This window comes from Eucyclogobius newberryi, unplaced genomic scaffold (assembly GCF_026437365.1).
Source record: "Eucyclogobius newberryi isolate DKJ021-1_F unplaced genomic scaffold, fEucNew1.0.hap1 SCAF_248, whole genome shotgun sequence".
In the NCBI taxonomy this organism is placed as follows: domain Eukaryota; kingdom Metazoa; phylum Chordata; class Actinopteri; order Gobiiformes; family Gobiidae; genus Eucyclogobius; species Eucyclogobius newberryi.
The window spans coordinates 74,757-88,555 of record NW_027315888.1 but is presented as its reverse complement, the minus strand read 5'-3'; the positions used below and the strand labels follow the sequence as shown (position 1 = coordinate 88,555).

The following is a 13,799-nucleotide window of genomic DNA, read 5'->3' as shown; positions in this document are numbered from 1 at the left end:
GAGGACGCTCTGACGAGGACGCGCTGACGAGGACGCGCTGACGAGGACGCTCTGACGAGGACGCTCTGACGAGGACGCTCTGACGCTCTGACGAGGACGCTCTGACGAGGACGCGCTGACGAGGACGCGCTGACGAGGACGCTCTGACGCTCTAACGAGGACGCTCTGACGCTCTAACGAGGACGCTCTGTCGAGGACGCGCTGACGAGGACGCTCTGACGAGGACGCTCTGACGAGGACGCTCTGACGCTCTGACGAGGACGAGGACGCTCTGTCGAGGACGCGCTGACGAGGACGCTCTGACGATGACGTGCTGACGAGGACGCTCTGACGCTCTAACGAGGACGCTCTGACGAGGACGCTCTGACGAGGACGCTCTGACGAGGACGCTCTGACGAGGACGCTCTGACGCTCTGACGAGGACGCTCTGACGAGGACGCTCTGACGAGGACGCTCTGACGCTCTGACGAGGACGCTCTGACGAGGACGCTCTGACGAGGACGCTCTGACGAGGACGCTCTGACGCTCTGACGAGGACGCTCTGACGAGGACGCTCTGACGAGGACGCTCTGACGAGGACGCTCTGACGCTCTAACGAGGACGCTCTGACGAGGACGCGCTGACGAGGACGCGCTGACGAGGACGCTCTGACGAGGACGCTCTGACGAGGACGCTCTGACGCTCTAACGAGGACGCTCTGTCGAGGACGCTCTGTCGAGGACGCTCTGACGCTCTAACGAGGACGCTCTGACGAGGACGCTCTGACGCTCTAACGAGGACGCTCTGACGCTCTAACGAGGACGCTCTGTCGAGGACGCGCTGACGAGGACGCTCTGACGAGGACGCTCTGACGAGGACGCTCTGACGAGGACGCTCTGACGCTCTGACGAGGACGAGGACGCTCTGTCGAGGACGCGCTGACGAGGACGCTCTGACGAGGACGCGCTGACGAGGACGCTCTGACGCTCTAACGAGGAGGCTCTGACGAGGACGCTCTGACGAGGACGCTCTGACGCTCTGACGAGGACGCTCTGACGAGGACGCTCTGACGAGGACGCTCTGACGCTCTGACGAGGACGCTCTGACGAGGACGCTCTGACGAGGACGCTCTGACGCTCTAACGAGGACGCTCTGACGAGGACGCTCTGACGAGGACGCTCTGACGCTCTAACGAGGACGCTCTGACGCTCTGACGAGGACGCGCTGACGAGGACGCTCTGACGAGGACGCTCTGACGAGGACGCTCTGACGCTCTAACGAGGACGCTCTGACGAGGACGCTCTGACGAGGACGCTCTGACGCTCTAACGAGGACGCTCTGACGAGGACGCTCTGTCGAGGACGCGCTGACGAGGACGCTCTGACGAGGACGCGCTGACGAGGACGCTCTGACGAGGACGCTCTGACGAGGACGCTCTGACGAGGACGCTCTGACGAGGACGCTCTGACGCTCTAACGAGGACGCTCTGTCGAGGACGCTCTGACGAGGACGCTCTGACGAGGACGCTCTGACGAGGACGCTCTGACGCTCTGTCGAGGACGCGCTGACGAGGACGCTCTGACGCTCTAACGAGGACGCTCTGTCGAGGACGCGCTGACGAGGACGCTCTGACGAGGACGCGCTGACGAGGACGCTCTGACGAGGACGCTCTGGCGAGGACGCTCTGACGCTCTGACGAGGACGCGCTGACGAGGACGCTCTGACGAGGACGCTCTGACGCTCTAACGAGGACGCTCTGGCGAGGACGCTCTGACGAGGACGCTCTGACGCTCTAACGAGGACGCTCTGACGAGGACGCTCTGACGAGGACGCTCTGACGCTCTGACGAGGACGCTCTGACGAGGACGCTCTGACGAGGACGCTCTGACGCTCTAACGAGGACGCTCTGGCGAGGACGCTCTGGCGAGGACGCTCTGACGAGGACGCTCTGACGAGGACGCTCTGACGCTCTAACGAGGACGCTCTGGCGAGGACGCTCTGGCGAGGACGCTCTGGCGAGGACGCTCTGACGAGGACGCTCTGACGCTCTAACGAGGACGCTCTGACGAGGACGCTCTGACGAGGACGCTCTGACGAGGACGCTCTGACGCTCTAACGAGGACGCTCTGGCGAGGACGCTCTGACGAGGACGCTCTGACGAGGACGCTCTGACGAGGACGCTCAAGAGGACGCTCTGACGCTCTGACGAGGACGCTCTGACGCTCTAACGAGGACGCTCTGGCGAGGACGCTCTGACGAGGACGCTCTGACGAGGACGCTCTGACGAGGACGCTCTGACGCTCTGACGAGGACGCTCTGACGAGGACGCTCTGACGAGGACGCTCTGACGCTCTAACGAGGACGCTCTGGCGAGGACGCTCTGACGAGGACGCTCTGACGAGGACGCTCTGACGAGGACGCTCAAGAGGACGCTCTGACGCTCTGACGAGGACGCTCTGACGAGGACGCTCTGACGCTCTAACGAGGACGCTCTGGCGAGGACGCTCTGACGAGGACGCTCTGACGAGGACGCTCTGACGAGGACGCTCTGACGCTCTGACGAGGACGCTCTGGCGAGGACGCTCTGACGAGGACGCTCTGACGCTCTAACGAGGACGCTCTGACGAGGACGCTCTGACGAGGACGCTCTGACGAGGACGCTCTGACGAGGACGCTCTGACGAGGACGCTCTGACGCTCTAACGAGGACGCTCTGGCGAGGACGCTCTGGCGAGGACGCTCTGACGAGGACGCTCTGACGAGGACGCTCTGACGCTCTAACGAGGACGCTCTGGCGCTCTAACGAGGACGCTCTGGCGAGGACGCTCTGGCGAGGACGCTCTGACGAGGACGCTCTGACGAGCCGCTCTGGCGAGGACGCTCTGGCGAGGACGCTCTGGCGAGGACGCTCTGGCGAGGACGCTCTGACGAGGACGCTCTGGCGAGGACGCTCTGACGAGGACGCGCTGACGAGGACGCTCTGACGAGGACGCTCTGACGCTCTGACGAGGACGCTCTGACGAGGACGCTCTGACGAGGACGCTCTGACGCTCTGACGAGGACGCTCTGGCGAGGACGCTCTGACGAGGACGCTCTGACGAGGACGCTCTGACGAGGACGCTCTGACGAGGACGCTCAAGAGGACGCTCTGACGCTCTGACGAGGACGCTCTGGCGAGGACGCTCTGACGAGGACGCTCTGACGCTCTAACGAGGACGCTCTGGCGAGGACGCTCTGACGAGGACGCTCTGACGCTCTGACGAGGACGCTCTGGCGAGGACGCTCTGACGAGGACGCTCTGACGAGGACGCTCTGACGCTCTGACGAGGACGCTCTGGCGAGGACGCTCTGACGAGGACGCTCTGACGCTCTAACGAGGACGCTCTGGCGAGGACGCTCTGACGAGGACGCTCTGACGAGGACGCTCTGACGAGGACGCTCTGACGCTCTGACGAGGACGCTCTGACGAGGACGCTCTGACGAGGACGCTCTGACGAGGACGCTCTGACGCTCTGACGAGGACGCTCTGACGAGGACGCTCTGACGAGGACGCTCTGGCGAGGACGCTCTGACGCTCTAACGAGGACGCTCTGACGAGGACGCTCTGACGAGGACGCTCTGACGCTCTGACGAGGACGCTCTGACGAGGACGCTCTGACGAGGACGCTCTGACGCTCTAACGAGGACGCTCTGACGAGGACGCTCTGACGAGGACGCTCTGACGAGGACGCTCTGACGCTCTAACGAGGACGCTCTGACGCTCTGACGAGGACGCGCTGACGAGGACGCTCTGACGAGGACGCTCTGACGAGGACGCTCTGACGCTCTAACGAGGACGCTCTGACGAGGACGCTCTGACGAGGACGCTCTGACGCTCTAACGAGGACGCTCTGACGAGGACGCTCTGTCGAGGACGCGCTGACGAGGACGCTCTGACGAGGACGCTCTGACGAGGACGCTCTGACGCTCTAACGAGGACGCTCTGACGAGGACGCGCTGATGAGGATGCTCTGACGAGGACGCTCTGACGAGGACGCTCTGACGAGGACGCTCTGACGAGGACGCTCTGACGCTCTAACGAGGACGCTCTGTCGAGGACGCTCTGACGAGGACGCTCTGACGAGGACGCTCTGACGAGGACGCTCTGACGCTCTGTCGAGGACGCGCTGACGAGGACGCTCTGACGCTCTAACGAGGACGCTCTGTCGAGGACGCGCTGACGAGGACGCTCTGACGAGGACGCGCTGACGAGGACGCTCTGACGAGGACGCTCTGGCGAGGACGCTCTGACGCTCTGACGAGGACGCGCTGACGAGGACGCTCTGACGAGGACGCTCTGACGAGGACGCTCTGACGCTCTAACGAGGACGCTCTGGCGAGGACGCTCTGACGAGGACGCTCTGACGCTCTAACGAGGACGCTCTGACGAGGACGCTCTGACGAGGACGCTCTGACGCTCTGACGAGGACGCTCTGACGAGGACGCTCTGACGCTCTGACGAGGACGCTCTGACGAGGACGCTCTAACGAGGACGCTCTGACGAGGACGCTCTGACGAGGACGCTCTGACGCTCTAACGAGGACGCTCTGACGAGGACGCTCTGACGAGGACGCTCTGACGAGGACGCTCTGACGAGGACGCTCTGACGCTCTGACGAGGACGCTCTGACGAGGACGCTCTGACGAGGACGCTCTGACGCTCTAACGAGGACGCTCTGGCGAGGACGCTCTGGCGAGGACGCTCTGACGAGGACGCTCTGACGAGGACGCTCTGACGCTCTAACGAGGACGCTCTGGCGAGGACGCTCTGGCGAGGACGCTCTGGCGAGGACGCTCTGACGAGGACGCTCTGACGCTCTAACGAGGACGCTCTGACGAGGACGCTCTGACGAGGACGCTCTGACGAGGACGCTCTGACGCTCTAACGAGGACGCTCTGGCGAGGACGCTCTGACGAGGACGCTCTGACGAGGACGCTCTGACGAGGACGCTCAAGAGGACGCTCTGACGCTCTGACGAGGACGCTCTGACGAGGACGCTCTGACGCTCTAACGAGGACGCTCTGGCGAGGACGCTCTGACGAGGACGCTCTGACGAGGACGCTCTGACGAGGACGCTCTGACGCTCTGACGAGGACGCTCTGGCGAGGACGCTCTGACGAGGACGCTCTGACGCTCTAACGAGGACGCTCTGACGAGGACGCTCTGACGAGGACGCTCTGACGAGGACGCTCTGACGAGGACGCTCTGACGAGGACGCTCTGACGCTCTAACGAGGACGCTCTGGCGAGGACGCTCTGGCGAGGACGCTCTGACGAGGACGCTCTGACGAGGACGCTCTGACGCTCTAACGAGGACGCTCTGGCGCTCTAACGAGGACGCTCTGGCGAGGACGCTCTGGCGAGGACGCTCTGACGAGGACGCTCTGACGAGCCGCTCTGGCGAGGACGCTCTGGCGAGGACGCTCTGGCGAGGACGCTCTGACGAGGACGCTCTGGCGAGGACGCTCTGACGCTCTGACGAGGACGCTCTGACGAGGACGCTCTGACGAGGACGCTCTGACGAGGACGCTCTGACGCTCTAACGAGGACGCTCTGGCGAGGACGCTCTGACGAGGACGCTCTGACGAGGACGCTCTGACGAGGACGCTCAAGAGGACGCTCTGACGCTCTGACGAGGACGCTCTGGCGAGGACGCTCTGACGAGGACGCTCTGACGCTCTAACGAGGACGCTCTGGCGAGGACGCTCTGACGAGGACGCTCTGACGAGGACGCTCTGACGCTCTGACGAGGACGCTCTGGCGAGGACGCTCTGACGAGGACGCTCTGACGAGGACGCTCTGACGAGGACGCTCTGACGCTCTGACGAGGACGCTCTGGCGAGGACGCTCTGACGAGGACGCTCTGACGCTCTAACGAGGACGCTCTGGCGAGGACGCTCTGACGAGGACGCTCTGACGAGGACGCTCTGACGAGGACGCTCTGACGCTCTGACGAGGACGCTCTGACGAGGACGCTCTGACGCTCTGACGAGGACGCTCTGACGAAGACGCTCTGACGAGGACGCTCTGACGCTCTGACGAGGACGCTCTGACGAGGACGCTCTGACGCTCTAACGAGGACGCTCTGACGAGGACGCTCTGACGCTCTGACGAGGACGCTCTGACGAGGACGCTCTGACGAGGACGCTCTGACGAGGACGCTCTGACGCTCTAACGAGGACGCTCTGGCGAGGACGCTCTGACGAGGACGCTCTGACGCTCTAACGAGGACGCTCTGACGAGGACGCTCTGACGAGGACGCTCTGACGCTCTAACGAGGACGCTCTGACGAGGACGCTCTGACGCTCTGACGAGGACGCTCTGACGAGGACGCTCTGACGCTCTAACGAGGACGCTCTGACGCTCTAACGAGGACGCTCTGACGAGGACGCTCTGACGCTCTGACGAGGACGCTCTGACGCTCTGACGAGGACGCTCTGACGAGGACGCGCTGACGAGGACGCTCTGACGAGGACGCTCTGACGCTCTAACGAGGACGCTCTGACGAGGACGCTCTGACGAGGACGCTCTGACGCTCTGACGAGGACGCTCTGACGAGGACGCTCTGACGCTCTGACGAGGACGCTCTGACGAGGACGCTCTGACGCTCTAACGAGGACGCTCTGGCGAGGACGCTCTGACGCTCTGACGAGGACGCTCTGACGAGGACGCTCTGACGCTCTGACGAGGACGCTCTGACGCTCTAACGAGGACGCTCTGACGAGGACGCTCTGACGAGGACGCTCTGACGCTCTAACGAGGACGCTCTGACGCTCTAACGAGGACGCTCTGACGAGGACGCTCTGACGAGGACGCTCTGACGCTCTGACGAGGACGCTCTGACGAGGACGCTCTGACGCTCTAACGAGGACGCTCTGACGAGGACGCTCTGACGAGGACGCTCTGACGCTCTGACGAGGACGCTCTGACGAGGACGCTCTGACGAGGACGCTCTGACGCTCTGACGAGGACGCTCTGACGAGGACGCTCTGACGAGGACGCTCTGACGCTCTGACGAGGACGCTCTGACGAGGACGCTCTAACGAGGACGCTCTGACGAGGACGCTCTGACGAGGACGCGCTGACGAGGACGCTCTGACGAGGACGCTCTGACGCTCTAACGAGGACGCTCTGACGAGGACGCTCTGACGAGGACGCTCTGACGCTCTAACGAGGACGCTCTGACGAGGACGCTCTGACGCTCTAACGAGGACGCTCTGACGCTCTAACGAGGACGCTCTGTCGAGGACGCGCTGACGAGGACGCTCTGACGAGGACGCTCTGACGAGGACGCTCTGACGAGGACGCTCTGACGCTCTGACGAGGACGAGGACGCTCTGTCGAGGACGCGCTGACGAGGACGCTCTGACGAGGACGCGCTGACGAGGACGCTCTGACGCTCTAACGAGGACGCTCTGACGAGGACGCTCTGACGAGGACGCTCTGACGAGGACGCTCTGACGAGGACGCTCTGACGAGGACGCTCTGGCGAGGACGCTCTGACGCTCTGACGAGGACGCTCTGACGCTCTAACGAGGAGGCTCTGACGAGGAGGCTCTGACGAGGACGCTCTGACGAGGACGCTCTGACGAGGACGCTCTGACGAGGACGCTCTGACGCTCTAACGAGGACGCTCTGACGAGGACGCTCTGACGAGGACGCTCTGACGAGGACGCTCTGACGAGGACGCTCTGACGCGCTGACGAGGACGCTCTGACGAGGACGCTCTGACGAGGACGCTCTGACGCGCTGACGAGGACGCTCTAACGAGGACGCTCTGACGAGGACGCTCTGACGAGGACGCTCTGACGAGGACGCTCTGACGAGGACGCTCTGACGCTCTAACGAGGACGCTCTGACGAGGACGCTCTGACGAGGACGCTCTGACGAGGACGCTCTGTCGAGGACGCGCTGACGAGGACGCTCTGACGAGGACGCTCTGACGAGGACGCTCTGACGCTCTAACGAGGACGCTCTGGCGAGGACGCTCTGGCGAGGACGCTCTGACGCTCTAACGAGGACGCTCTGACGAGGACGCTCTGACGAGGACGCTCTGACGCTCTGACGAGGACGCTCTGACGAGGACGCTCTGACGCTCTGACGAGGACGCTCTGACGAGGACGCTCTGACGAGGACGCTCTGACGCTCTGACGAGGACGCTCTGACGAGGACGCTCTGACGAGGACGCTCTGACGCTCTGACGAGGACGCTCTGACGAGGACGCTCTGACGCTCTGACGAGGACGCTCTGACGAGGACGCTCTAACGAGGACGCTCTGACGAGGACGCTCTGGCGAGGACGCTCTGGCGAGGACGCTCTGACGAGGACGCTCTGACGAGGACGCTCTGACGAGGACGCTCTGACGAGGACGCTCTGACGCTCTAACGAGGACGCTCTGACGAGGACGCTCTGACGAGGACGCTCTGACGAGGACGCTCTGACGAGGACGCTCTGTCGAGGACGCGCTGACGAGGACGCTCTGACGAGGACGCTCTGACGAGGACGCTCTGACGCTCTAACGAGGACGCTCTGGCGAGGACGCTCTGGCGAGGACGCTCTGACGCTCTAACGAGGACGCTCTGACGAGGACGCTCTGACGAGGACGCTCTGACGCTCTGACGAGGACGCTCTGACGAGGACGCTCTGACGCTCTGACGAGGACGCTCTGACGAGGACGCTCTGACGAGGACGCTCTGACGCTCTGACGAGGACGCTCTGTCGAGGACGCTCTGACGAGGACGCTCTGACGCTCTGACGAGGACGCTCTGACGAGGACGCTCTAACGAGGACGCTCTGACGAGGACGCTCTGGCGAGGACGCTCTGACGAGGACGCTCTGACGAGGACGCTCTGACGCTCTAACGAGGACGCTCTGGCGAGGACGCTCTGACGAGGACGCTCTGACGCTCTGACGAGGACGCTCTGACGAGGACGCTCTGACGAGGACGCTCTGACGAGGACGCTCTGGCGAGGACGCTCTGACGCTCTAACGAGGACGCTCTGGCGAGGACGCTCTGGCGAGGACGCTCTGACGCTCTAACGAGGACGCTCTGGCGAGGACGCTCTGGCGAGGACGCTCTGACGAGGACGCTCTGACGAGGACGCTCTGACGAGGACGCTCTGACGAGGACGCTCTGACGAGCCGCTCTGGCGAGGACGCTCTGGCGAGGACGCTCTGACGCTCTAACGAGGACGCTCTGGCGAGGACGCTCTGACGAGGACGCGCTGACGAGGACGCTCTGACGAGGACGCTCAAGAGGACGCTCTGACGCTCTGACGAGGACGCTCTGGCGAGGACGCTCTGACGAGGACGCTCTGGCGAGGACGCTCTGACGAGGACGCTCTGACGCTCTAACGAGGACGCTCTGGCGAGGACGCTCTGACGAGGACGCTCTGACGCTCTGACGAGGACGCTCTGGCGAGGACGCTCTGACGAGGACGCTCTGACGCTCTAACGAGGACGCTCTGACGAGGACGCTCTGACGAGGACGCTCTGACGAGGACGCTCTGACGCTCTGACGAGGACGCTCTGACGAGGACGCTCTGACGAGGACGCTCTGACGAGGACGCTCTGGCGAGGACGCTCTGACGCTCTGACGAGGACGCTCTGGCGAGGACGCTCTGACGAGGACGCTCTGACGCTCTAACGAGGACGCTCTGGCGAGGACGCTCTGACGAGGACGCTCTGACGAGGACGCTCTGGCGAGGACGCTCTGGCGAGGACGCTCTGACGAGGACGCTCTGACGCTCTAACGAGGACGCTCTGGCGAGGACGCTCTGACGAGGACGCTCTGACGCTCTGACGAGGACGCTCTGGCGAGGACGCTCTGACGAGGACGCGCTGACGAGGACGCTCTGACGAGGACGCTCTGACGCTCTGACGAGGACGCTCTGACGAGGACGCTCTAACGAGGACGCTCTGACGAGGACGCTCTGACGCTCTGACGAGGACGCTCTGACGAGGACGCTCTGACGCTCTGACGAGGACGCTCTGACGAGGACGCTCTGACGAGGACGCTCTGGCGAGGACGCTCTGACGCTCTAACGAGGACGCTCTGACGCTCTGACGAGGACGCTCTGACGAGGACGCTCTGACGAGGACGCTCTGACGCTCTGACGAGGACGCTCTGACGAGGACGCTCTGACGCTCTGACGAGGACGCTCTGACGAGGACGCTCTAACGAGGACGCTCTGACGCTCTAACGAGGACGCTCTGACGCTCTGACGAGGACGCTCTGACGAGGACGCTCTGACGAGGACGCTCTGGCGAGGACGCTCTGACGCTCTGACGAGGACGCTCTGACGAGGACGCTCTGACGCTCTGACGAGGACGCTCTGACGCTCTGACGAGGACGCTCTGACGAGGACGCTCTGACGCTCTGACGAGGACGCTCTGACGCTCTAACGAGGACGCTCTGACGCTCTAACGAGGACGCTCTGACGCTCTGACGAGGACGCTCTGACGCTCTGACGAGGACGCTCTGACGAGGACGCTCTGACGAGGACGCTCTGGCGAGGACGCTCTGACGCTCTAACGAGGACGCTCTGACGCTCTGACGAGGACGCTCTGACGAGGACGCTCTGACGCTCTGACGAGGACGCTCTGACGAGGACGCTCTGACGAGGACGCTCTGACGCTCTGACGAGGACGCTCTGACGCTCTGACGAGGACGCTCTGACGCTCTGACGAGGACGCTCTGACGAGGACGCTCTGACGAGGACGCTCTGGCGAGGACGCTCTGACGCTCTGACGAGGACGCTCTGACGAGGACGCTCTAACGAGGACGCTCTGACGCTCTGACGAGGACGCTCTGACGAGGACGCTCTGACGAGGACGCTCTGGCGAGGACGCTCTGACGCTCTGACGAGGACGCTCTGACGAGGACGCTCTGACGCTCTAACGAGGACGCTCTGACGCTCTGACGAGGACGCTCTGACGAGGATGCTCTAACGAGGACGCTCTGACGCTCTAACGAGGACGCTCTGACGCTCTGACGAGGACGCTCTGACGAGGACGCTCTGACGAGGACGCTCTGACGCTCTAACGAGGACGCTCTGACGCTCTAACGAGGACGCTCTGACGCTCTGACGAGGACGCTCTGACGAGGACGCTCTGACGAGGACGCTCTGGCGAGGACGCTCTGACGCTCTGACGAGGACGCTCTGACGAGGACGCTCTGACGCTCTAACGAGGACGCTCTGACGCTCTGACGAGGACGCTCTGACGAGGATGCTCTAACGAGGACGCTCTGACGCTCTGACGAGGATGCTCTGACGAGGACGCTCTGACGCTCTGACGAGGACGCTCTGACGAGGACGCTCTGACGAGGACGCTCTGACGCTCTAACGAGGACGCTCTGACGCTCTAACGAGGACGCTCTGACGCTCTGACGAGGACGCTCTGACGAGGACGCTCTGACGAGGACGCTCTGGCGAGGACGCTCTGACGCTCTGACGCTCTGACGAGGACGCTCTGACGAGGATGCTCTAACGAGGACGCTCTGACGCTCTAACGAGGACGCTCTGACGCTCTGACGAGGACGCTCTGACGAGGACGCTCTGACGCTCTAACGAGGACGCTCTGACGCTCTGACGAGGACGCTCTGACGAGGACGCTCTGACGAGGACGCTCTGACGCTCTGACGAGGACGCTCTGACGCTCTGACGAGGACGCTCTGACGAGGACGCTCTGGCGAGGACGCTCTGACGCTCTGACGAGGACGCTCTGACGAGGACGCTCTAACGAGGACGCTCTGACGAGGACGCTCTAACGAGGACGCTCTGACGCTCTAACGAGGACGCTCTGACGCTCTAACGAGGACGCTCTGACGCTCTGACGAGGACGCTCTGACGAGGACGCTCTAACAAGGACGCTCTGACGAGGACGCTCTAACGAGGACGCTCTGACGCTCTAACGAGGACGCTCTGACGCTCTAACGAGGACGCTCTGACGCTCTAACGAGGACGCTCTGACGCTCTGACGAGGACGCTTGTGTCCAGAGCCCGGCTTCAGACAGATCTATGCCGCCCTCTGGTGGCATAGATCTGGTGACACAGAGTGTGAGGCATTTAATAATAATGATGATAATAATAATAATAAAAGTAACAATTATAAAAAATAATAATAATTGTTTATAATTTTACTTCCTGATTGTACATTACAAATTCACACAAGGAAATGCCATATCTGTTGCCTAGCAACCAAGCAGTACACTGGGCCAAACCGGAGAATTATTATCTGACAAATAAAACAAATGAAAAAGCTTTATTTATTTTGTGTTAAATTGAGCCAGTGTGATGTCATCATGATGACATCATCATGATGACATCATCATGATGACATCATGATGATGTCATCATGATGATGTCATCATGATGACGTCATCATGATTATGTCATCATGATGATGTCATGATGACACAAACCGACACATTTAAAATACAAGCGTTAAAGTAGAAGTACCGTGGAACTCTGTGAGTTTGGACTCCAGAACGTAGAACTCCATGTATCTCCTGAGAACACACCAACTCTCAGCTTCATGGCCCACTGCAACAGAGTCCTGCTTTAGTCCTGGTTTAGACCTGGTTTAGTCCTGGTTTAGACCTGGTTTAGTCCTGGTTTAGTCCTGGTTTAGTCCTGGTTTAGTCCTGGTTTAGTCCTGGTTTAGTCCTGGTTTAGTCCTGGTTTAGTCCTGGTTTAGTCCTGGTTTAGTCCTGGTTTAGACCTGGTTTAGACCTGGTTTAGACCTGGTTTAGTCCTGGTTTACCTCCTCGGCGGTCGTGGCGCTGGACTTGGAGGAGAAACGCTGGGACTGGTTCTTTGCGCACGTCGTCTTCCATGACGTCGATAAATGGGATCCAGATGTTCCACGCAGACAGGTTCCTCCCAGATCCAGAACTCAACCCAGGACCAGGACCAGGACCAGGACCAGGACCAGGACCAGGACCAGGACCAGGACCAGGACCAGGCCAGGACTGAGGCTCTGACAGGTCGTCTCCCTCCTGGACCATGGTGGCCTCCTCCACCTGGAGGGCATCCAGAGTGAAACAGGGTCAGAGTGAAGAGCAGCTGATGCACACGAGCTACAGATGAAGCTAGAGCAACCGTGGATACTGTTGCTATGGATACTCTACTCCTGTGCTGTGCAGAGCAGTGCAGAGCAGAGCAGTACAGTGCAGAGCAGTACTGTGCAGTGCAGTACTGTACTGTGCAGAGCAGTGCAGAGCGGAGCAGTACTGTGCAGTGCAGTGCAGTGCAGAGCAGTACAGTGCAGAGCAGTACTGTGCAGTGCAGTACAGTGCAGTGCAGTACTGTGCAGTGCAGAGCAGTGCAGTGCAGTACTGTGCAGTGCAGAGCAGTGCAGTGCAGTACTGTGCAGTGCAGAGCAGTGCAGTGCAGTACTGTGCAGTGCAGAGCAGTGCAGTACTGTGCAGTGCAGTACTGTGCAGTGCAGAGCAGTGCAGTGCAGTACAGTGCTGTGCAGTGCAGTGCAGTGCTGTGCAGTACTGTGCTGTGCAGAGCAGTACTGTGCAGTGCAGAGCAGTGCAGTGCAGTACAGTGCAGAGCAGTACTGTGCTGTGCAGAGCAGTACAGTGCAGAGCAGTACTGTGCAGTGCAGAGCAGTACTGTGCAGTGCAGAGCAGTACTGTGCAGTGCAGAGCAGTACTGTGCTGTGCAGAGCAGTACAGTGCAGAGCAGTACTGTGCAGTGCAGAGCAGTACTGTGCAGTGCAGAGCAGTACTGTGCAGTGCAGTGCAGTGCAGAGCAGTGCAGTGTGCAGTACA

General features: G+C 62.1%; 1 protein-coding gene across 1 annotated transcript in view; it reads right to left on the bottom strand.

The window, feature by feature from the left end:
- LOC140372539 (sorting nexin-14-like) overlaps nt 1-13,799 on the bottom strand; it is a 57,407-nt gene that overhangs the window by 17,294 nt on the left and 26,314 nt on the right. Inside the window, exons 17-18 of the mRNA XM_072459671.1 lie at nt 12,782-13,040; nt 12,478-12,561 (exon numbers count right to left, since the gene is read on the bottom strand). Coding sequence (XP_072315772.1) covers nt 12,478-12,561; nt 12,782-13,040 — 343 coding nt within the window. The remainder of the gene's footprint in view (nt 1-12,477; nt 12,562-12,781; nt 13,041-13,799) is intronic.